Genomic DNA, 23,229 nt, shown 5'->3' on the forward strand with positions numbered 1-23,229 from the left:
AAATGAAGTTTGTTAGCTTAGGTTAGGCATTTTTTTATTAGCAAAGCACTGAAGCAGAAGCTGAAAGTTATATACTTATTATAAGATAATTAAACGACCTATACAGAAAGCAGTTGAACAAACATTATATATACTATTGTGTTGGTACAATAGTAACATTAGTTTGCAATTGCTTATTCGATAGATTTTCATAGGCGGTAATGCACTCGCCGGTGCTACTGCAATGTCTTCATCGAAACCAGCGTGGCCATAAAATGTTGCGCACTAAGCAGTGACAAATCTGCAGATCTGCATTTCTAATCAGATCTTTGCAAAAGTGACGTCAATCGATTCCTTATGTCCATAAATTATATAATTCGGACCATAATTAAGGAAATTACGTGAAAATTTGTTTGTAGAATTGAAAGCCCGTTTCGTTAAAAATAGTCCGATTTAAATTACTTTCTCTCAATTTAATCGGGAGAATACCAGGAAAAGGTTTCTGTATCTAGAGACGCGGTAGCGTCTTGACGCCAAGTACAGGAAAGACACCCTGTATATGTCGACTGTCGCTACCGTATACCTTTACTCGTCGCGGAGCCATTCCAACCTAACCTGAAACTTATTTCCTTAATATCTCATCACGCCTGCAATATTTTCTAAATTTAAAGGCATTTTTCGTATGTAAACCGCATATAAGCTTTCGAATAAGACCAATTTCAATAAAATCGGTCCGCGCATAACCGAGATATCGTAATATCATCTCATGAATCTGTCAGATGCGATAAGGTTTTTCTCATGATTCTCCAACCAAATTTTGTCGACATAATACGTATACGCGTTACACGCACACCTTCAGCCAAAACGGAACTAACACACGTTTCGTTCGTCAATCGCTATCTTCACTATGCAATCTACTCCAAATTTTGACAGCTTACCGTCAAGTTATAACCAAGTTATAAACGTGTTTTTACAAATATATACATAAATGAATTTCTTTTTAATTTAAATGATAAAAACCAATTTAAACCAATTCCACCTATCCAATTGTCTTGAAGCTTTGCAGGCGTGCGTAGTTTGGATGACAGTACAATATATTTAAAAAAAAAACCCGAGAGGATGAAAAAATTATCCAGTCATCAATTAATAATATAATAATAATTTATAATATTGAAAATTATCTGAAGTCATTCTCTATGGAAATTATCTTTGTAAAAAGAAGTGAGATCTCCATAAAAAAACTTCAGAAAAGTAAAAAAATTACGCCCAGTACATGAAAGCAAATAAATCACAAAAAATAGAAGATAATAATAATTATAATATAAAAAAAGATGTGAAATCAAAATGAGCTGCACGTACATAAAGGTAACGATAAATACAAATAAATATTTTAATACGAATAAACATTTTTTTCATAAACGAGCGAGAGGAAACGAAAGAGTCGACGGCAACTTCGTGTCGATTCTTTCGTTTCCTCTCGCTCGCTCATTGGGTTTTCTCACTCGCGCCATTGGCCACGCGGAATAGTGTCCACAACGCGTTAGCAGCCCGCCGCCAGCCCGGTTCGTCGGGCTGGTAACGAGAATTTACTGTATATCTGAATACAATCTTTGGATAAAAAAACAATGAAAGCAGAAAAATTATTCGAAGCCCAAAATGAAAGGCCTTCGAATAATCAAAGGAAACTAATAAATAGCCGAAGCTACATAGAATTTTAGATTTAGGGTACACACCCCCTCCCCTAAACCTTATGTCGATCGGCCACTGGGACCATTCGGAAGTATATTCTTTTATTCAAATAATGCACATCACTGCATAGGACCGTAAAGAATTACAAAAAAAATCAGGGTGTCAACAGTTGACCGGTTTGGAGTCTTTTCCTTGTTATATGTTTTATATAATAGTCGGAAGAATAATAACAAGGGCAATAATTGCAAATAATTGCTGTAACTTCCACATTCTGAAAATAAGATATCAATAAATCAATATTTCCAGTTTAAGTAAAAAATTTCCAATCTCTCCTTTGTTATTTTAAATAATGTGGCCATATAATTATTACATAAATTCGACAGCGATTTCAAGTGTTGTATGTATTATAATAAAGGCGTTAATTTAGTAAATGTATACAGTTCCCAGCAGTTCGTAGTCATCGTATGCCTAAAATGCATATAACCTAACCTACAATCGTACGAAAATGCATACATTGACTCCTTCACGCGTTTACTGTGGCACATGTAAGTATCCAGTTAACGCTTCAGTTTTGCTATGATTCCACGTTGTCAGTCCTCCCGAGTAGGCGCCATCTCGTATCCACTACCTTAACTAAATTTGTCACGTGACTTCCTCTGTATTTTAGGCTGGGTTATGACTCATTCGAAAGAGGAAGGTTCAATACGGAACGCTCTGCTCACCATTTGATTCACAAAACTCTTTTGGTGACCTAAAAATAATTGGATTCTGCGCGTGTATTTTGTCGACTTTTGCTCTACTTTTGTTCTATTTTGGACACTCATATTATTAGATATCATCACAATCTCGTTGAACAACGAGCAGAGCGCTCCGCATTGAACCTCCCTCTTTCGAATGAGTCCCTGCCCAACCCAAAATCTGCTTGAGGAAAAATGAAAAATCCCAAACCCATGTTTCGGGCCAGATTGTGTCGGTATACAGCGCACTGCATTACCCGTGTCTACCTCCTTAATAACTCATAGTAAATATCTTGTATCTAAGTGCCAACTAAAAGTAGCAACGTTTCCTTCCAATCGAAATTTTAAGCCGCAGAGTAGAGTACCGTGAAATACGACATCGATGTGTTCACTAGCTGAAAGTAAGAGCCTTATTCTTTCTCTTCTCTCACCTCCTGTAGCTTGTAAAACGTTTACCTTACAAAAGAATTCGAATGAACCAGTGTAAAGGCCACCAAACTTGAAGGCAGTAGGTTGCATGCTTCTTTGTCGAATGTACAGCAGCATCTTTTGCACTGGCAATGGTGCTTCGTGCCACCTTGCGCAGTATCTGTAGATTGCAAACAGTTTCGCTATATTTTTCAGTATGAACAGTTTCGAGTATTATTTGTAAGAGTTTCTAGTACTAAACATCCCAAGCCTTTTGCTCTTTTCATTATTACTGATTTTCAATATCAAATGAAAAACAATTTTCAACAATTATATAACAGACAGTCACACCGGGTACTGATAAGAGGGATGAACACAAGCACTCACGTTTTCATAAACAGATCACTCCCCTTGTCTAACGCAAATTGAGCAACGTAGTTACCACTACCCATGTAAAAGAAATGAATTACGACCAGTAAAAGTGCAGTTAACAATTTGCCAGTGACTTTCCTCAGCAGCATTGCTCTGGCCACCTAGAAACGATGAATAATGAACAAAAGTTACTTGAAACATCTTTACTTTAACAAAGTGAACAAATGCGCATCCACTAGGTTACTGTAAGACTTCTCCGCCGCAAACAGATCGGAGTGATTCAATTTTTGGAAAGAAAAATGCTAGCAGGACGAGATCTCAACTCCTTTTCATATTACTTCACATTCAACAAGAAATCAAATCGAGAGAATCTTCTCGGCAACCTAGTGTTCACAAGAATCATTTGCATACATATATTACTCACGATATACAGGTTCATGCTCAATGACACCACACCGATAACAAGTAGTATGCAGTAATGTGGCAGCAAAGAGGTATTCATGTTTTCAATGAAACTTTAACAAATTTAAGATATTTGTCAAATCGCTCCAAAACACGGTTTTCTAGGTTGAATAATGTTATACCCACTTGAGTACTCGTTGATGCAGTTCAATGGTGGCTACTAGTTGATCATGTATCGACAAATTCGTCTTACGAGAAACAACATTTAGAATCCTATTTTCCAGTATCCGTTCCACTCGATCTCTATAAATGCGCGAATATTTTCTCTCTGAATAAGACAAAATAAGACGAAAATGCCGAGTATCCGAATTGCAGTGGAGGCTGCATTTTTTTTAGTCATTAATGTTTAAATGTTTGAGACTTAAGCACTGTAGGATAGCAACTCGGCGACCAGCGGCGCGCGCGGCGTAATGAGGCATTACATGGGAACTGTATGCAGTCCTGACCGCCGGGACGCCGTCCTCCAGGCACCGCTAACCAAATCTTGAAACATTAATAACTAAAAAACATTTTCAACACATTTTGTCACGTAGAATCATGTATTTCATTTTCTACTACCTGTTGCCGTCCCCCCTACATGTCTTATCGGATCAAGTGGCAATAGAACTAACAGACCCTAGTGGTCTTGCTGGCCACTCAGTTTCGTTGCAACTACGGTAGTTCCTTACAAAAATATAACTACCGGTCGTTTGCAACATTTCTGAGCATTTGTGATTAAAATTTATTACCCGATAATTTCGAGTACTCCGCTCGCGTGTATGACGAATTGGATGAAAGTGGACTCTGTGACAAACAAGATGGAAACACCCAGGACCGTGGTAGTGTCGATGTGAAACATGATCCAGTAGAAGTATCGATCTTGATCGACGAAGTGCTCTAAGTTGAGGGGAATTAGCACCGAACGAGATTGATTAACGGATGTCTCTATATTGAAAAGTATTGGCAGGAACGGGAATATGATGGGTAGGATTACAAGCAGCATACAATCTGGAACAATAGAGACAAATTTGACAAATACAGTGTACTTGAAAGATTAAGGCAATATCGTTCAACCAGAACTAGAGCAATAAGCAATTGCTCTAGAGTCTAGAGCCTGAAACTGTCACCTCTACTACGGCCCTGGGACTTTTTTGACCGATGAGCGTTTTCATTTCTTTGAAAACTCTTCTAAATTTAAGGGGGTATAACCGTTTGAAAGTGTCAAAAAATCGGATTTTTTAAAATATTTTCATAGATTGATCTAGAAATACTATAAATCAAGTCCGATGTAAAAATTCAGCACAGCACGGGGCAGCGCGGCGGCTCGACTGATCGCAGCGGACCTAGATTTTTCATTACGGTGGCCCTAAAAACTCGCGCTACCTTCAACCAATTTATGTCCAACTTTGCATGGAGAATCGTAATATGAGTCTATATCGACCTACGACGACTTTTTTTATTCTGATTCCCCGTATATTATTTATAATGAAAAACGTGGACTTTTCTCTTAGAAAAATCCAATTTTATCTTTGATCTCACCATTTCTTTATATTTTAAAATTTTCAAAATCGGCGCTGTAGATCCATAGCTATTCACATATTTTATATAAAAATTGTATTGTTTTTGATTTCAGACATGACATACAGCTTTTTTGGGTGCCACCGTGTAGCCGTCTAAAATCGAGAGAGTTTCCGATATGTATTCATAACTTCCGAAAAACAATAGTTTTTTAACTGAAACTTTTTTTTTAAGTAGTTCATAATACTATGTGAACATAATACAAAAACGGAAAATTTCCATCAAGCCGTTGACTTTTAAAAAAATACGCAAAATGTACACATTTTCCGAGCGTTCAAACGGGGATTCAAAACAAATTCGAGCATCTTCACAAAATGGATAGTTTCGGACCAGACCTAAACTAAAATTAATGAAAGCTATTATTCTTTATGAAAAGAAACTAAAACCCTATTGAGACCCCACTGATGAGGTTTTACCATCCCATAAGCCCCAAAAGATGAGGTCTTAGTTTCTTTTCATAAAGAATAAGAGTTTTCATTAACTTTAATTTAGGTCTGGTCCGAAACTATACATTTTGTGAAGATGCTCGAATTTGTATTGAATTGATTGGAACCTCTGTTGTTGAGTTATCACTGCAAAACAAAAGAAACTTTTTTTAAAAAGCCTCTTTAATGATCCAGCAGTAGCGTCATATATAATGTATATTTTTTTACTAAACGAACATGTTTTTTAAAGCTTACGATGTTAATAAACGGCATGCCAAAGAACAATTCTCAGTTTCAATTGGTTTCTTTGTAATTAATTCAAACAGAAATGCTTCGTTTCAGACAGGAGCGACTGCCTGGTACCCTGAATCCTCAAACACCACACTGTGTCACCGAGACCCAGGCCGTTTGCGAGATCCGTGGCCACTACTAAACGGTAAATGGTGGCGAGCTGTTGTGGCGGAGGAAAAAACTTTGGGACCCCTACTACAGATTCCGCAACACGAGACCCCTAATTTACCTGAAGAAGCCGAGTGACGTCATGAAAAAGGTAGTCTATGGGTCGCGCAGACCCAGTGTCGTGTCCACATCAGTGTTTTCGGAAAAGTGGAGTTAACAGTTGCTACAGAACATTATTGTGTATGCAGAGGATTTGTTGTTCCGACAGTATTCCTACTCTGTGTAAAGTAGAACACATCCTTTTCAATCGATATAAAGTGTTTAAAATGCGATCGGCCGATATGTGGGGAATATGTGGCGAAAATATGTTGCGACTGCTCTTCGTGTAAATGAATGATTTCATAGTGATTTAGGGTGGATGCACCATTTGTGGCCACTTTAAGATATTGTACCAGTTTTGGCCACTTCTTAAAAAATATAATATTTTTCCGTGTAAGCAATAAATGTAATCTTATATTTCTGGTGGTATACTAAACAAAATGTTTATGATATGAAATTCTCCACATAATAATGATCCGCGAGCAATTCAAAAATGAGATAATTAAGCACATGGCCAAAAACAGTGCAATGGCCACAAACGGTACATCTACCCTATACTGTTTTTATAAAATAAATTATTATTCCAACCATTTCATTGTATAATTTCACAGAGAACATTCGTTCGGAAGAAGTACAAAATCACTCGACTTCACCTCTCGAAATAATTATATTTTTTGGAACCAATCATAATGACATATATATTTTCTTGAAGTATTACTTAAAACCTTTCAATTGGTGTATAATAAACCCTGTATCTTTTTTTAGAAAAACCTGCGATTAAATGAAAAAACGGAACTTTCAGAACACGGACGTTTTTTAAAATATATCTTGAACATAAAAAAAAAATTTCACCAAACTATCGATATATTCCATTTACTTATTGTATGACGAATTGATAAAAAAAGTGTTTAAATCGGTGCAGCAAATCCTGATATATAGAGAAAAGAAAGTTCTAGGGCGCGTGGACCCAGTGTGGTGGAAGCGTTAGGAAAATATAGTGTGGTGTTTGAGGGTTAACAAAAAAAACTTAATTTCGTAATGTCTCTGCCAGAAATAGCCCCAAATATTCATCCGTACGATAGTTAGCTAGGCAGTAAATGCTTTCTATACTCACAAAAGAAGAACTTGCTAAGGGTTGTTCCTCTGTCAGCACACTGTTCTATCAATTGAAGCTCCCTCTCGTTCGTCAATAAATCATATTCGCTTTGAATCCACTCGAAGATGTTCTTTACCTGGATGATTCTGTGTAAATTAAGTGTTTCTATTTGCGTAATAAGGGGGATACTTATAAAACACTGTGCAGGGGAAAATGCAACTCACAAGGGAACTTTGGTAACTTAAAAATTCTGATTCTTTTTCTAGATTGCATGTTTGTAAGAAATCTGAATAGAAATACCAGACAATTTTCATTTTCCCCTACTCTTTGATTCTGCAGGATGAAAACACCCCTCAAACTTTAGAGGTTAATGTGAGCTTTCCTATTTTCCATTATGTTTTGAAAACTATTAATAAACAATTGAAATTAAAATTTATTAACTTTCTATGCTGTATAAAACTGCGCCGTCGAGTTATTTAATTGTTTGTAGTGGGGAACTGTTCCTTATTTAAACTCGAGATTCAACCCTGTGTTACGTGCGTAACGAATGGCCAGATCAGGGAAAGTTTTAGTAAGCAAACCCAGATGTAGTCCCGAATGTTGGCCGTGCATTTTGGCAAACAACTAAGGCGGAGACCTCCCTTGAGCTCGACACGCTCATCTGGCGAGGGACTAGGCAGTAACCCTTGAGCACAAGAGCAGTCCTCGAAATCGTGAAGCCCAAGGATTTTCAAGGTCTACGCTGAATGTCTTTCCGCCAATGCCAATGTCTGGACTTCGTCAGCAATGCACTTTGGATTGTGTGTATATTTGGGCTTTCCCTCCATCTTGGCCATTCGAGGGTAGAGGGTGAAAACCTCTCTACCCAGCATTTTAAAAGGAAGAGTTTTTCGGCGCGGAGCGTCAGTTGATAGTCTGGTCTCAAACAAGAAAGTTCACTCGTGTAATCTAATTATTCGTGCTACCGAAGTCCCTATCCCAGTGGTAAATGACTTAATTGTCTTGACACAAAAAGAGGGACACCATTTTATTAATAAATAATTTTATAAACAGAATCTAACTGTTGTAATTCGTAACACCTGATAGCCAGATCTGGGCAGCAGAATCTGACATCAGAACCGTAGTCGTCTGTGCCTGCAGATGGCTGCGTTCTGAGGTACAGAGCCTGACTTCAGTGCCTGATGTCAGATCAATAGCAGATCCGCAGCAGATTCTGCCGTCTGCTACAGTTCTGACGTCAGACTCAGCGCTCTCATGCCAGAGCCAGACCCTGCTACCAATCTGATGTCAGACTGGAGACAGATGGTTATCAGGGAAAGAATTTCATTGCACAGTTTCGTACAGCATAGAAGACCATTAAATTTTCATATTACCAATGTTTTATATCTAATATAGTTTCCAAGATATGCAGGAAAATAGGAAATCGCACATTTACCTTTAAGGGGTTATACTTACAATTAGTCAGGCGAAAAGAGGCAAATGTGTGTGGATTTTTTTTGAAAAAGTGGAAGCATATATTTTTACAGAACTTTTTGCACTTAAAACAGCAACATTTAAAGAACATTTGGTAATTTTTTCGTAGAAAAATATTAAGTTTATAATAAAGAAACAACCTTCAGCCAAGAAACCTTTTTAAAAATTTGGTTTTGAGGTGAGCACTGCCATTCGGAACCAGGTTATCTAAAATCAAATAACAAAAAAGATTTCGTTTGTATATTAATGTATTCTCTAAATAACGGAGGGAATTTCGGAAATATTAATTTAAAACAAAATCGCGGCTATTTCAATTTGAAATCCTGATTTTTCGTGCAAAAATCACGCGAAAAAAATCAGGACTTTTCTGGACAAAATCTTTTTTGTTCTTTTATTTCAGATAATCTGGTTCCGAATGGCAGTGTTCACCGTAAAACCAAATTTTTAAAAAGGCTTCTTGGATGTGGGTTGTTATTTTATTATAAACGCAAATATTTTTCTACGAAAAAATTACCATTGTTCTTTAAATGTTGCTCTTTTAACTGCAAATAGTTCTGTGGAAATAAAAAAAAATCACAAAAACATTCGTTTCTTTTCGGCAGCCTGACTAGGTATAACCCCTTAAGGGGGGAGCCTGGTGTAGCGGATCGAAGAAATCGATTTTTTTTTTGCATAAATCAATAGTTGAACATCACGACAATATGTTCCCAAAGCCGCAAAACGAAATTCGAAAAATTAAAGCGGATATAGCCGATTTTGCTACGGAGCGCCAGGCTACCACAAAACTTTAAATGCGTTTTTCTCGAAACGACAGTTTCACACTTTGCGGGCAATATTACTCCAAAAATATTCAACCAATCGACTTGGCCTTGTGCACGGATATTTGTGAACATTTTCTTCATAGTACGAAGTTATTAGTATAATGATATTGTTTAAATAAATAACTTTTTTTTAGACATTTAAGGCAAAATTTCGTTGGAAACAGTGAACTTTTTATTGAAGAGGCCGCCATTTGTTCACTTTGCATCTTTTAAGTTTCAAATTTCTTCATTCTGTGCGTACACTCATAAACTAAAAGAAAATTGTTCGATTTTTGGTTTCAGATGAAACCAAAGACGCTACGTTGCCCGCAGTGCAATAATTGCGTCGCCAACGGACTGGGCATAACTTTGTTATTTGCCGCTCTTTTTTAATAATTTTTTTTTTTGTTATATACCTTAACCTGTTAATACAATATCCTGAAAGTTTCAGAGAGATCTATCAAATACTTTCTTTTAAAAAAATTCCCGATAAATGCCTCGATTTTCATTTCGTTACACCAGGCTCCCCCCTTAAGAAGTGTTTCCGTCCTGGAGAATCCACAAGTAGCTGAAAATAAAAATTGCCACACGCTTCTATTTGGACTCCCTACAAGCCTGCAAAGGTTAAAAAAAAAATCGAATTTTCGAGAGACCGAAGTTCCCGTATTAATTAGATTCAATTCGACCATATGAAATGAAATGGTTTTTATACCACATGCCAGTGCTCTTTCAGTTGTACATATCGCATTGCAGCCATATCGTTCAGAGAATCTAGAAAAGCATACCTGGTTCATATTCCTCTTAAAACTGAGATACTTCACGATGTAGGTCGTAGGCGGTACAATACCAATCACGGCCATAAGAAACAGTTCCACACTATACTCGTGCGTGATAAACACCGCTAGCTGCAAGTATCCCCGTTATTGAACATTCTTTTAACCGGAACTGATAAATCGCCAAGCAACGGAAATGCTTGCAATTCAATTTTATAAGAAGAGAAGACAGAAGTGGAAATATGATACAGCAAATAAGGATTCTGAATTCAATATCTTATGGGTAGATTGCGCCTTGTTGGGCCGAAAAATAGTTAATTCTTTATGAATTTTTTGTACGAAAACGGTTCGACAAATTAATTTGGGGTTTGGCAGGCTGTTTTATTGTATCTTGAACTATTGTTCTGAATTTTTGTGTGACAGTGAAAAAAAATATATGGCAAGTACAGAGAGAGCGTTGAAACATAATCGAGTGGGACTGGTGTTGACGGAAAGTACTGTAAGGGTTATCTGAAACACAAAAAGGAAAAGAGATGCTTAATCTATATGCATGTGGCTATCTGTGGCAGTAGATTTATTGCCGTATCTGTTACCGTTCCTATTTTATTTTAAGAAGTTTTCCTGATTTTGGGGCAAAACATTTTTCAGACTCAAATCAGGGCGCCATCATTTTCTTCAAAAGGCTGCCATTTTAACATTTTTTTTATTTTTCTTAATACATCTACTGCCACAGATAGTCACATTAATATAGATTAAGAATCTCTTTTTCTTTTTGTGTTTCCGATAACCCTTACAGTACTTTTCGTCAACGCCATAGCCTCCTGATTACTTTTCAAGCTCTCTCTGTATCTGCCCTGTTTTATTCTGTCACTGTCACACAAAAATTCAGAACAATCGTTCGAGACACAATAAAACAGCCTGCCAAACCTCAAATTAATTTGTCGAACCAGTTTTGTACCAAAAATTCACAAAGAATTACCCATTTTTCGGCCCAACAAGGCGCAATCCCCACTTAAATTTAGCTATTTCAATTACATCAGTGGTATCTCGGTTACAATTCGAATTCGATATATATTCTGTCAAAAAAATACCGAGAATCTATCACTTAAACAGCTTTTTTGACAGAATGTATAAAGCAACGGGTAAGTTGTAGAGATCCCTATTTCACGTGTATTTAAATACACGTGAATTTAGATACTCGTGTATTTATAAATGCACGCATATTAACGTATCCGTATTTTGATTCGTCTGATTTTTAATATCTATAGATATCCCAGAACTCTGGGGGATTGCGAAATTCATAAAAGAATTAATGTATTTAAATATATTTACTAGAATAATATGCGGAAAGTATGGTTTTACAAATTTTCAGATTGTAACTAATAACACAATTATAAAATTAACAAGATTTATTTAATCGATTACCTATTTTGATAGAAAAAATTAAGGCATTACTGGTAATAAGCGAGCTTCTTTTTAGACGCAACGATAATCCTTAAAATTGAAAAACATCACTCGGTTTTATTACACTTATTGCTTAAGTGACCGCCATTGCCCATTCTCCCGTAGTTAATGCCCAATTCTGATCAAAATACACAAAGACGTTGATACACGTGTATTTAAATACACGTGAAATAGTGCACGGGTACCCGTGTACTAAAAGCTACACGGATCGAGGTACGGATATATGTAATACACGTGTACCCGTGTACACGTGTCTTTTTACTACACGTACCATACCATGGTCTCTAGTAAGTTGGGCAAAATGCAGCTGTTGGCATTCCAGCGCGAACGAACCAAAAAATGAAATGAGTACTTGGTACCTGTGCGACTATGCAGAGAACAATAATTGTTACAGCGATAGCACCGTTAATTTTTCCGATAATTGTGCATCCATAAGGCCACAGTCCCAGTGGCACACCTATCGATCGAATGATTCTAAAATGACGACTGCCCTCGAAGTTCATTTTTCCACGTTCAAGACACGACTGCGCGGAGGTACACGATTCCCATCGCACTTTTCCTCGAGTTCTCATATTATTCTATGTTTTCTGTATTTTCGTTTTACTATTGTCACTCAAAGCGGCAGGAAATTCGACGTCGGAGACAAAGTTTGCAACTTCGAAGGTAATTTTCTTCGCCGAAGGAAAAAAGGGAGAAATATCACCTGTGGTTTGAAGATAGTGCGTAGGGGTTGCAGGTGCGAGGGGTCGAGTATCACGGAAATTCACGCCACACGCGTGGCAGTGCTCGATTATCGTGGCTTTTGTCGGAAATGTTATCCGAGGGGGATTTTACGCATGCGTAGAGGAGCCTAGAATCGATCGTTTATTATGGAATACGTTGCATTGTTGCGCCGACTACTATGGTGAACGCACGTGTTTTAGCTTCTCTCCGTATTTGCGGTGCCTTTTATAAATGGACATCTAAGTGCGAGTGAGTATGTTACTTAAAATTGATAATGTGTATCTTGTGGAATATTTACATGTGTTCGATTACAATAAAAGTACTAGTGGTAATTGTTTTGTTGTGTTAAGTTTACTTAACTTGGTTATAAGAATACTGCTTGCGGATATTAATCGGTACGAATAGTTATCTAAACTAGTTCAATGGATTTGATATAACGATAGAGGTGATGAAAATTATTCGATTTTTGTGAATCGAAATTGATGAAATAGTTGGGAAGAATAGTGTAAGTTGGCTGTCCCGTTGGATCTAACGGATGCTTTCTAATGAATTTATCATTTTTCCCTCCTTATTTCCCTCTTTCACCTATTTCCTTCTTTCCATCGCAAGAACGATACTTGTGGCTGGCGATCGATTTCCACGTGGCTCCAGTCCTTCTATTATCGCATTGATGGTCGAACGCCTCGGTTGGCTGGTTCTTTACGTTACTTTTGGCGAAGAACCAAACGCTATTTGGTATTACTTTGCACCGCATACGATATTAGAGGAACTGGTGAGCTGGAACCATTGTTCCGGGGAAGTGATTGGGATTTAAGTGAAGATAGAGGCTACCAAGGCACCAAATGGAGTTGTCGATGTTGGAGAGTGGTGGAAAATGGGGGTTCATTTAGTTTCAAAGGCGTTTAGTTAGGATTGTGAATATAATTGTAATATTTAGTCACTTCTCACTGCAAATTTATTCAATATCGGGAAAAACATTTAACCACTTTTCGCAAGGACTTTATTAGGTCTAACGCAGCTCTTTAAATTACGTTGTTAAGATATCTGTAAAATGGTATTAAGGTGGTTATGAAAATAAGATGAATCTTAATAAAAATTCATTTCATTTATTTAATTACAATTAGTTTTGTTTTTATTATTATTACATAGTACGCGTTATAAACTATATTGTTCGTTGGATTTTTAATATAATTTTTACTAGTATTTTGGATTGCTGATTGTAAACTTTTGAAAGGGTCAATGTTTTTATTTCGCTTATCCAATTAAATTTTCGCGTGCAGTGGGCTCCATGGGTTCTCCATGGGCTGCGGGTCGGGGCTCTGTGTCGGCCGTTCGGGCAGTTTGATATTGGAATTCTCAGGGGTTTCTCACTTTCCGTGGCAGTGTGATTGGGGTCGTTGTCCTGTTGGAGACAAAATCCTTCGTGGAGACCCATTTTTGGTACTGCTTCTTTTGGATTTTCATTTAATAGTAGGGTAGACCGGGGGCGGTAGTAACACTTCTACTTTGGAATACGCTTACGCAAAAACTATTACAGTTACAACAACAGTTTTTTACGAAAATGTTACTTCCTTATCTGACATTATTTGAGCCACAACAGGTTCGCTGTATTTCAAGTAATATTCCGGTTATTAATAAAAAATGAGAAGCGGAGAAAGTGTTACAACCGTCCCTGACCCCGAGTCGGTTGTAACACTGCATGAAGTCGATAGTAGCACAAATTTAACTTTACAAAATTAAAATATTTATTGATTTTAATTATAATAATAAATGAGAAAAGTAAAATTTATAACCAATTATGCGGTGTCGCCATTGCGGCAGAAATAGAAAACGTTTTGGCTGGTGCATTCTTCGTGTGATCAATCTTACATTCAGTACAATGCACCTATTTTTTATTTGGTTTGCTTGTGCTGTGCTATAGGATTCCATGCAAACAAGACAATATTATTAATCTTCTTTGTCACTATTCGGTTCTGTCCCGGTGCAACCGACCCCGACTGCCGATGTTACAATCGCCCCCGACCAGGTTTTTGAACTTAAATTATAAATTTTTATTAACGAGACACTTAAAATTGATAAATAACGATCAGTATTACTTTAAAAACGGCCAGATTAAATATTAAAAAATAGAGAAAACACGTACTTGCAAAGGGAGTATTTATATTACAATTTTAAATCAGCAAGGAAAAGTTACTTTAGGGTATCGAAAAGTTATTTTCTTCACTATGCATGTCTATTGTGTATCTATACTGCTAGGATATGGATGTGTGTATTCGAAATATCATTCTTCATGATATATCCAAAATTTGTGTTAATATCTACCATGTGTTGTGAGATATTTAACGTGTTACCCGTCGGTTTGTGCTGGCGTGCCGGACCCATGCCAGGAATGATCCGTCGCCAAATTAAACCGTTAGCTTTAGCTTCTGCTAAAAAAATACGTGAATGTGCCACTATCATTCTGAAAAATATAATATGGAGTGATGAAAGTAAATGTGAGTAGCGGCAACTAAAAAAGAAGCCGCAAGTATGAAGGAAAAGAAATGAAACATATAAGAAACCGTTTATTACGCCAACGGTTCTTTTGGCGGCGGATCGTTGATGATGCGGGGGTGCTTTCCTTGGCATGGGATTGGTGCGTCGACGCGGATTGGCGGAGTCACAAATGCAGATGGGTGTGTTGATATACTAAATGAAAATTTGGAAGGGGTAATATTGGAAATGGGTCTCGACGAAGAGTTTGGTTCCCAACGGGACAGCGATCCCGGGCACACTGCCATGAGAAGTGAGGAATTTTTTGGGGATTCCAATATTGAATTGCTTGAATGATCGATGGGGAGCCCCGACTTGAATCCTGTAGAGAACTTATGGAGTTTGCTGCGCGCGGGAGTTCCATTGGATGAGCGAAATGGTGGGATCGATTTTTTCAGAAGTTTACAGTCAGCGGTCGGAAGTGTTGGTGGGGATTATATTGAAGGTTTGGTAAGCGGTGTTCCGCGACGTTTGTAAGCAGTAATTCGGATGAGGGGCGGCAATACCGAGTGTTAATTTTGTTATGTGTTTTATTTAGTACGTATTTTGTTGTGTCCGCTTGTTTTTGCTCCTCTGCAGTTTGCTGACCTATTCATATTACACAGTTTATTTCTATACAAATGTGAATGTTGGTTTCAATTATTGATTGAATAATGTGTGTGCCGTGGGCATATATAATACAGAAAATGTAGATTTGTGGCAATCGTAGGGGAGAGAGGCTTGCAGGTTGCCATTGCTTGCAGGTTGCCACCCCTGTTGTATTTCGATTTTCTAGCAGTGTCATAACCTCAACTCTGACTCACACCGACGTTAAAAGAGTAGTTGCCACTATTTATTAACCTCTGGAGCGGACAGACGCAATAACACTGTGTTTGCTGAGCGAAGTGTAATATCCCTGATAGCCAGATCTGGGCAGCAGAATCTGACGTCAGAACTGCAGCAGTCTGTGTCCGCATTTGGCTGCGTTCTGATGTGCAGAGCCTGAGGTGCAGTGCCTGATGTCAGATGGACAGCAGATCGACAGCAGATTTCGCCGCCTGCTAGGCACAGCAACAGCGCCATCTGTAGGCAATTGCTTGGTAATTCTGGACCTCAGATGGCGCTGTTGCTCTGCCTAGCAGACGGCGAAATCTGCTGCCGATCTGCTGTCGATCTGCTGTCCATCTGACATCAGGCACTGCACCTCATGCTCTGTACATCAGAACGCAGCCAAATGCGGACACAGACTGCTGCAGTTCTGACGTCAGATTCTGCTGCCCAGATCTGGCTATCAGGGATAGTGTTTGTCAAGAAATTGAATTATTGAAATTGTGTGTGTTTCCCTGTGCTCGTAAATTGAACATTTTCATCGACAATTCAAGGTAACTATTCGTACTGTGTTGTTTTTTTTAATCTAATTTACATATGCCAAACAAATTTCCAAACATATCATGAATTGACAATTTTTTCTCATATTTTCCAAAAATGCGTCGGAATGCAAGTTGCCACCTTTTTTGGCTTGCAGGTTGCCACCTCTCTCTTTCCCGCTTGTTTACACTCAAATGTCATTTTTCATGATTATGTGATGTCTACTATTGTCATTGAGTTTGAAGTGAAGTGTTTTTATTGCATTTTAGACATATTTTCGTTTATTTTTTACATTTTTGATACATTTTTAGTATGGCAGCACGCAGGTCAACAAAATCTGAACGCGGCATTAAGGATTTTGAAGCGTTGCTGATTTTGAAATGTTTTCTGAATCAGGTTTTTATTTGAGTTTTTTTTACAATTTCAGCAATTTTCCTAGTGGTGGCAACCTGCAAGCCAAAATTTCAAGGAGTCAATTTTAGATACTTTCGAGAGTTTACATGATTTCTAGCTCAGGATTGTAGCTCTACACTTCCTCTTTCCAACTTATACCATAAATCAACGATACGTTAATTTTATGACGAGTTATGATAAAAAAAGCTAAGGGGTGGCAACCTGCAAGCCTCTCCTCTACTGGTTTGACTGGACTTCGTTGGTGGCCGTTTCCACTGGCTGTCCACTTGCTTTTGTCCCCGACTGTACCAGACACATTGTATATTATTCATATTACATATTTTTATAATTACATTACGGGTGTTTATGCGCGAAATACATGCAGGATATATGCTCCTACAATGGATATATGTGGAATATGCAGAGTGTTCCGACGCGTGTACCTGGATTGATCCCACTAACGGATGTAACTTCTGTTACTGGCGACCACGACACTACACGTCCGGATGTCTCACGACAACTTAATGATGTCAGACCGATTCGTGATATGGGATAAAAAGTCTTTAGTCAGTTTTAATAATAATAAAAAAACAAACGTATATTATACTACAAAAAACTATTAAATTTAACTTAAAGGAACGAGGTGGTTCGTTGTTGGGTGTTTGAACTAGACTAGTTCCGCTTCGTACAATTCTTCATAAAATCTTCGGTGGAGGGGTAAATAGAGTCGGTCGAGAAAATAAACTCGTTGCTTATTGGGCGGGTTGAAATCAGTCGGGGACTATTGGTGAATTAGAAAAAGGACGGGGATGGCAACGAGTGACCGCCTACAAGTCACAGCGGACACTCTCCAGAGCGAAAGAACCGAACCGCTAGCCCTTGTAATTTCACGGTCAGCGGGAGATTTCCTGGCCACGCGCGGGTAATAAACTCATAAAGTCCTTAGACCTTGGGAACATTTTGGTGACTGCAAAGAAATTTCGTTAATAAGGGGTAAAGCTTAGAATTTACAACGGCTAAAAGGTCGGAGTGCTGCGACGTCTGTTGACCTTACGAGTCTATTATCCGGCTTCGAGAAGTCTTCAAATATTTTTTAATATGCAGATGGGAAGTGTACGCACGCAACACAGAGTATGCGTAGGATGCACGGAGCCTGTAGAATATATGTAATATAAATAAGTTGTAATTTTGCATTAGTAGCTGACACACCGCGCGTCATTCTTATCGCTTTGAATACCATATCAGGTATATTCATGCGAAGTGACACCTGTCTCATCATCATCGTCGTCGTCGTCATCAACATTAAAACTTCTTAGAAGTGGCTGCCTTTCTGCCAACAGCTCTTTTGAGCCAGACCTGTATGCTCGATTCCGTCTCTCTTCGGGAAGTGTAAATTTTTGCCTTCTCTGCAGCAACTTAATAACAAGAATTTTGATAAAACATTATTACATTGAATTCTACAGTAATCAATATTAGCAACAGTAAGATAAGGGTAATACTTACAGATTATAAGCCTGGCCAGTTGTAACGTATTAAGGTCGGTTTATACAGCGACCGAGCCGAGCCTTCCGAGCCTTCCGAGCCTCTATAGTATGCTTATGGACGGCGCCGGCAAGTTTCCGCCGAGCTCGGTGGAAGCTCGGAGGCTCCCCGCTGGGCCCGGGCTCGGAGGCCACTCGTTGAGACGACTAGACGGACGGACCGAGTCCGTGCCCTGTCGAAGTGCAACGCTGCTGGATTTTATGCGCCGAACACGTAGGGTAAATGCGAGAGCCGCGGTCGATCTACCTACTGGCGATTAGTAAGGCAAATAAATACAAAAGTGAATAAATAAACGAAATAAAAAAAATAATAATAAAAAATAAACATTGTATCTATAATACAGTTGGAACGTATGCACCGACATTGTTATCCAATCTCTTCGCAATGACAAACATGTACTTTAATAACTGGTATGTATTAGCACTGCCTAAAGTGCAGTTTTTGAATTACTTCTCCAGAAGCCAAACAGTTGAATGAATAGCGTCATTTCGCTTCCTTCTGTGATTTTTTTTATTTATAGGCTATAAAAGATAAATTGAGGTTACATTTAACCTCTTTTCTCAACCAGTGGTGTACAGAATCGTATTTTAAAATATACGTCTAAGTTTATTTTCGTTTAATATTTGGGATAATAAGATAGTAGAGATATTGAGGGACAATGCAGTATTTGGCCATATTAAATCTTCCTCTGAAAGCTAACGAGAAGAGCATCTGTCGCTGCAGAAAGGTGAGATGGTTAAGTTAGGATTTTTTTATATTTTTTATTATTATTTTTTTTTATTTAGTTTATTTATTCACTTTTGTATTTATTTGCCTTACTAATCGCCAGTCCGTCTAGTCGTCTCAACGAGTGGCCTCCGAGCCCGGGCCCAGCGGGGAGCCTCCGAGCTTCCACCGAGCTCGGCGGAAACTTGCCGGCGCCGTCCATAAGCATACTATAGAGGCTCGGAAGGCTCGGCTCGGTCGCTGTATAAACCGACCTTTAAACGGCTGCTTCCCTTTCCTCCCCAGCCAACTATATTGTAAAGCAATTTCATTGCTTATTTTCGCCGATAATGTTCGCTTCATGAAGTCATATCCATTGGTGCCGCCAAATTTGGCTAATTCGTTAACCTGCAATATAAAAATTATTTAACACTGACAAATTAAGTATAATTTCGTTTCAGAGATATAGCGAAAGCGAATTTTGAAAAATTTGAAACTTTACATATTTTCTGCATACAAGATATATATAATTACAAAGATTGTATTTTACTTACTCCATTGTCAAAATTGCGTTCATCTTTTAAAATTTCTTCGAAGCGATGAACATTTTCCAAACTCGCCAGCGGAAATACTATCTATCTTATACTTGTGGAAAAGTGATATTTTTTCTCCATTTCTTTCCGCCCGTTCGCTCCGTAAGTCTGCGATACAACTTTTCATCTGCCCCGTGAACGTATCCATTTTCTCTGACATCCGTTTCACCTCTTCTAGCGAGTCCGTCACGAGCGCTCGAAGCATGTGCATCTGAGCCATGAGAGTCTCCACGTTCTCCTTTTGTACCGCGCACCCTCTGCACGTAGGGCGTGCGTGTACATCTTCTGTAAATTATTAATAACATTTCATATTTGTTCAGTGTAACTATTTGCGTTAAAGAATATTTCCACGCATAATATCCTCATACAAATATATTAATTTACCAGTAACGATATGTGTCTTCTCTCTAACTTCATTTCCCTTATCCTTATCTCCACGTTGTATATAAATACTCTTGTCTGAAAATAAAAATTATTTTTGTCAAAGAGATACTAAGTAAATAAAAAAAAATGAAATAAATACTTTCAGGTGTTGAAACTATATAGAGCATATTTCCCTTTTATAGTCACCCACCTAACTTATCCATTTTTATAATTTTCCACGCCTTAGGTAAATAAATTTCAGCCGAGTCCGAATCGCTGGTCGAAAAATGTTTCGGGATTCTTTTTCGTTTTCCGGCCGCCTCCTTATCCGATTGCAGGTCGCTTGTCTCTTCCGCCTCTCGGGCCTTCGTTCGCGCTTTGGCGTAATCATCTGAAAGTAGATATTAGTAAGTAATTGAATTGCATATTTATCCTCTATAATAATGTTGTGTCAAGGCGCCTAGGGTCGAGATTCTGGCAGAGAATCTCGGGGTGCTCCGGGTCGTCCTTCACAGTAGGGATGCCGATTTAAAATCGATCTTTCAAAGATCGATCTTTTTTGTCGCGATTTTCGATTTTTTAAATCGATTCCCAAGACAGGGATCGATTCGAAGATCGAATCGCAACCACAGAGATCGTGGATCCCTAGCGGCGTGTAGCGCAAACTCTGGAAGTGCGAAATTTGAATCAGACCACACAAATGTAATAGGAAAGGGAAGCAAAAGAGATGTTAGCACAAGTCCGAGGAGTTTGAATACAGTTAGAGATTCTTTTAATAAATATACTTCAAGATTATAAATTAATCAATACTTCCTTGGAAGCAGATGTTTGATCATTTGAACTCCACTTTTGTCCCTTATCCTAGATGGGTAAAGTCAGCGCAAAGGTGTTAAACGCTTGATAAGTAAGAAATCGATATCCGAGAGGAAACGTAACGACGAATAAAAATTTATCTTATTATTAATAATTGGCTCCTAGTATCTAAGGACATTTTGTAGTTAACAAAATATGTAAATCCGATGCGCTTTGTAAAGCGCGTTGTAAGGCGTATCCTGTGAATTTCCAACTTGTATCAAATCCAAATCCAAGTTTTTGTTTAGTAATATAAAAGTTTATTTCCCTTGTTTGAATTTAATTCTAAAAATCCTCGTTCAGCGAGCAGCGTGCCTTAGCGCTCCACGGGCATCAACCTGGGCTCAAATTTCTCACGAGGAAATCCGAATCCCCAAAGGCCGTGCAACAATATTTAATGAATGGGAGAAATAAACCAAACCAAACCATCGTTTTTCACATACTTATTTTTTTTTCTCTTTTAAGGTAGTGAACGCAATTTCGAACCCACCGAATTCTGAATTTTTATTGTGAATAGTTTACTATTGAAACATTTGAAACACCACGGTCATCACGCCACCCGATACACACACACCGATCCAACCTACATATGTGCACAGTTCGCATCGTGTGTGGACGCGTTGCGCGGCAACCCGCGCGTAGCATTTCAAATGTTTCAAACAGTATGCTTTTGCCTTTCGTGATAGCAATCGTTTTAGTTTGTTCGAGAAATATTATACATGTAAGTAAATGTTAATTTTTCAATTTTAACAATTGTAATATTAATGTACAGTGCAACACTGTGCTATAATTGAATAAACATTGACCAAGTTGAAATGCCTAAAAGATAACATCTATTTTCTCTAAATGTTAACGTAATCCAAATCTTACACAGATATCAAAGTAGGAAAATCAATCATACATTTCATGTTTTTTTTTAAAACAATTTTATCGGTGAATGCCCTTTAGAGCATTACATTTGATATTGTGAGAGCCAAAGAAAATACCTAGGTTTGGAAAACATCTTCAGGTATATACAATTACAATGGCAAATACATATTCAAGGAGTGATATATAGATGCACTTCATAAAGAGTGAATTGGGCGGAAAGTGTAAACATTGTTTGCTAAATGTAAAATCTTCCGGTAATACAACCAATCTGCGTAATCATATGATACGAAAACATAAATATTTCTATTCAAAACGGCAAATGGAAAGTGAAAGACCCTCTGGTGATGGTGGTGAACAAATACAGGTATATATGTTGATTGTATTTTGTTAACTAAACTGCTGGAAAGCTTCTAGTTGTTGAATCAAGGACTGAAATTTTTTTGTTCAAAATTTTTTCGGGTAAATCAATGAAGGACTCTTATAGAGCAAATATTTCAGTTTAAATTCGTTTTTTTTTTTGTTCTGACGTATGATTTTTATTGACCGAGTTCCCAAAACACTTATGAAAATTTTTCTGCAATCACGCATTTGCAAGTTATAGGCGTTTAAAGTGAAAAAGTACCATTTTTTGCTTTGATCACGAATAACTCGGTCGATAAAAATCATACAACAGAACAAAGAAAAAGGGATTAAAGAGAAATATTTGCTCTATAAGAGCCCTCCATTGAATTTACTAGAAAAAAATTTGTGTCCCGTGCACACGTTAAAACTAGGCAAAAAATTGTGTAACTTAGTTTTTATGCGCATCATCTTGAAAAAACACTATTATAACGGATGAACAAAAAAATTCGAGTGCTTGATTAAAAAACTAGAAGCTTTAAGCGTTATAATCCTTTTATTACATATTTTTTGCGAGTGTTTCTTTAATTTTGACCAGCAGTGTATATTAATAAACCAAGATATTTGGTGTTTTTAAATTTTGCCTCTATCTTTGTTTCTTGAGGATTGGCTTATTACATTTCCAACCTGCTTTCATATTTTAGTGGTTATCATTATAATGTATTGCAATTGATTCAGTACGAGTGCATTAAAACACTATTTAATTATTTTAAAGGCAATAAACAGACTTTTCGGAAATTCCAACAGAAATAACGATGACGTTATTGATGATGTCGAAATGGAAGAAATAAGCCATGCAAATGAAAGTCTTGGGCTTCCAACAGTATCTGTGGTGGACATTGATAAAGTTGATACAGCATCGACGACATCTGATATTTCAGCACCTGGAACATCTAAATCATCGACCCAACCCCTAATTGAAGATTGCATATCAAACATTAAAGCATATGAATGTACAAATGGGTTACTATGTTAAAAATATATAATTATATTATTATTAATAAAAATCTCAATCGTAATGTTTATTTTTGCTGCAGGTGGAGGTTTAAAGGAAGGAAAAATTTCAAATGCTATTATTTACATGATTGCAAAGGATAACTTACCATTAAATACTACGATTAAAACAGGTTGTCTGCATTTGATGAAAACTGTCGCACCTCTTTATAAAGCTCCTTTG

The 23,229-nt window shown here is 37.6% G+C and overlaps 1 protein-coding gene and 2 long non-coding RNA genes across 3 annotated transcripts in view; 1 reads left to right on the plus strand and 2 right to left on the minus strand.

Moving 5' to 3' along the window:
• The window catches only part of LOC143368818 (uncharacterized), a 252,712-nt gene extending 237,838 nt beyond the window's left edge, over positions 1-14,874 (plus strand). The window contains exon 3 of the mRNA XM_076811919.1: positions 13,931-14,874. Coding sequence (XP_076668034.1) covers positions 13,931-14,101 — 171 coding nt within the window. The 3' untranslated portion in view covers positions 14,102-14,874. The remainder of the gene's footprint in view (positions 1-13,930) is intronic.
• Positions 14,875-16,821: 1,947 nt separating this feature from the next.
• Positions 16,822-18,264, minus strand: LOC143368885 (uncharacterized). Its single transcript, XR_013085302.1, has 2 exons — positions 18,232-18,264; positions 16,822-18,143 (listed from the first exon to the last, which is right to left on the minus strand). It is a non-coding gene; the product is annotated as an uncharacterized LOC143368885 (long non-coding RNA).
• Positions 18,265-19,258: 994 nt separating this feature from the next.
• LOC143369408 (uncharacterized) lies at positions 19,259-20,028 on the minus strand. The gene is made up of 3 exons (XR_013085399.1): positions 19,953-20,028; positions 19,530-19,853; positions 19,259-19,383 (listed from the first exon to the last, which is right to left on the minus strand). It is a non-coding gene; the product is annotated as an uncharacterized LOC143369408 (long non-coding RNA).
• Between the last annotated feature and the right edge of the window lie 3,201 nt (positions 20,029-23,229).

This window comes from Andrena cerasifolii, chromosome 5 (assembly GCF_050908995.1).
Source record: "Andrena cerasifolii isolate SP2316 chromosome 5, iyAndCera1_principal, whole genome shotgun sequence".
NCBI classification, from domain to species: domain Eukaryota; kingdom Metazoa; phylum Arthropoda; class Insecta; order Hymenoptera; family Andrenidae; genus Andrena; species Andrena cerasifolii.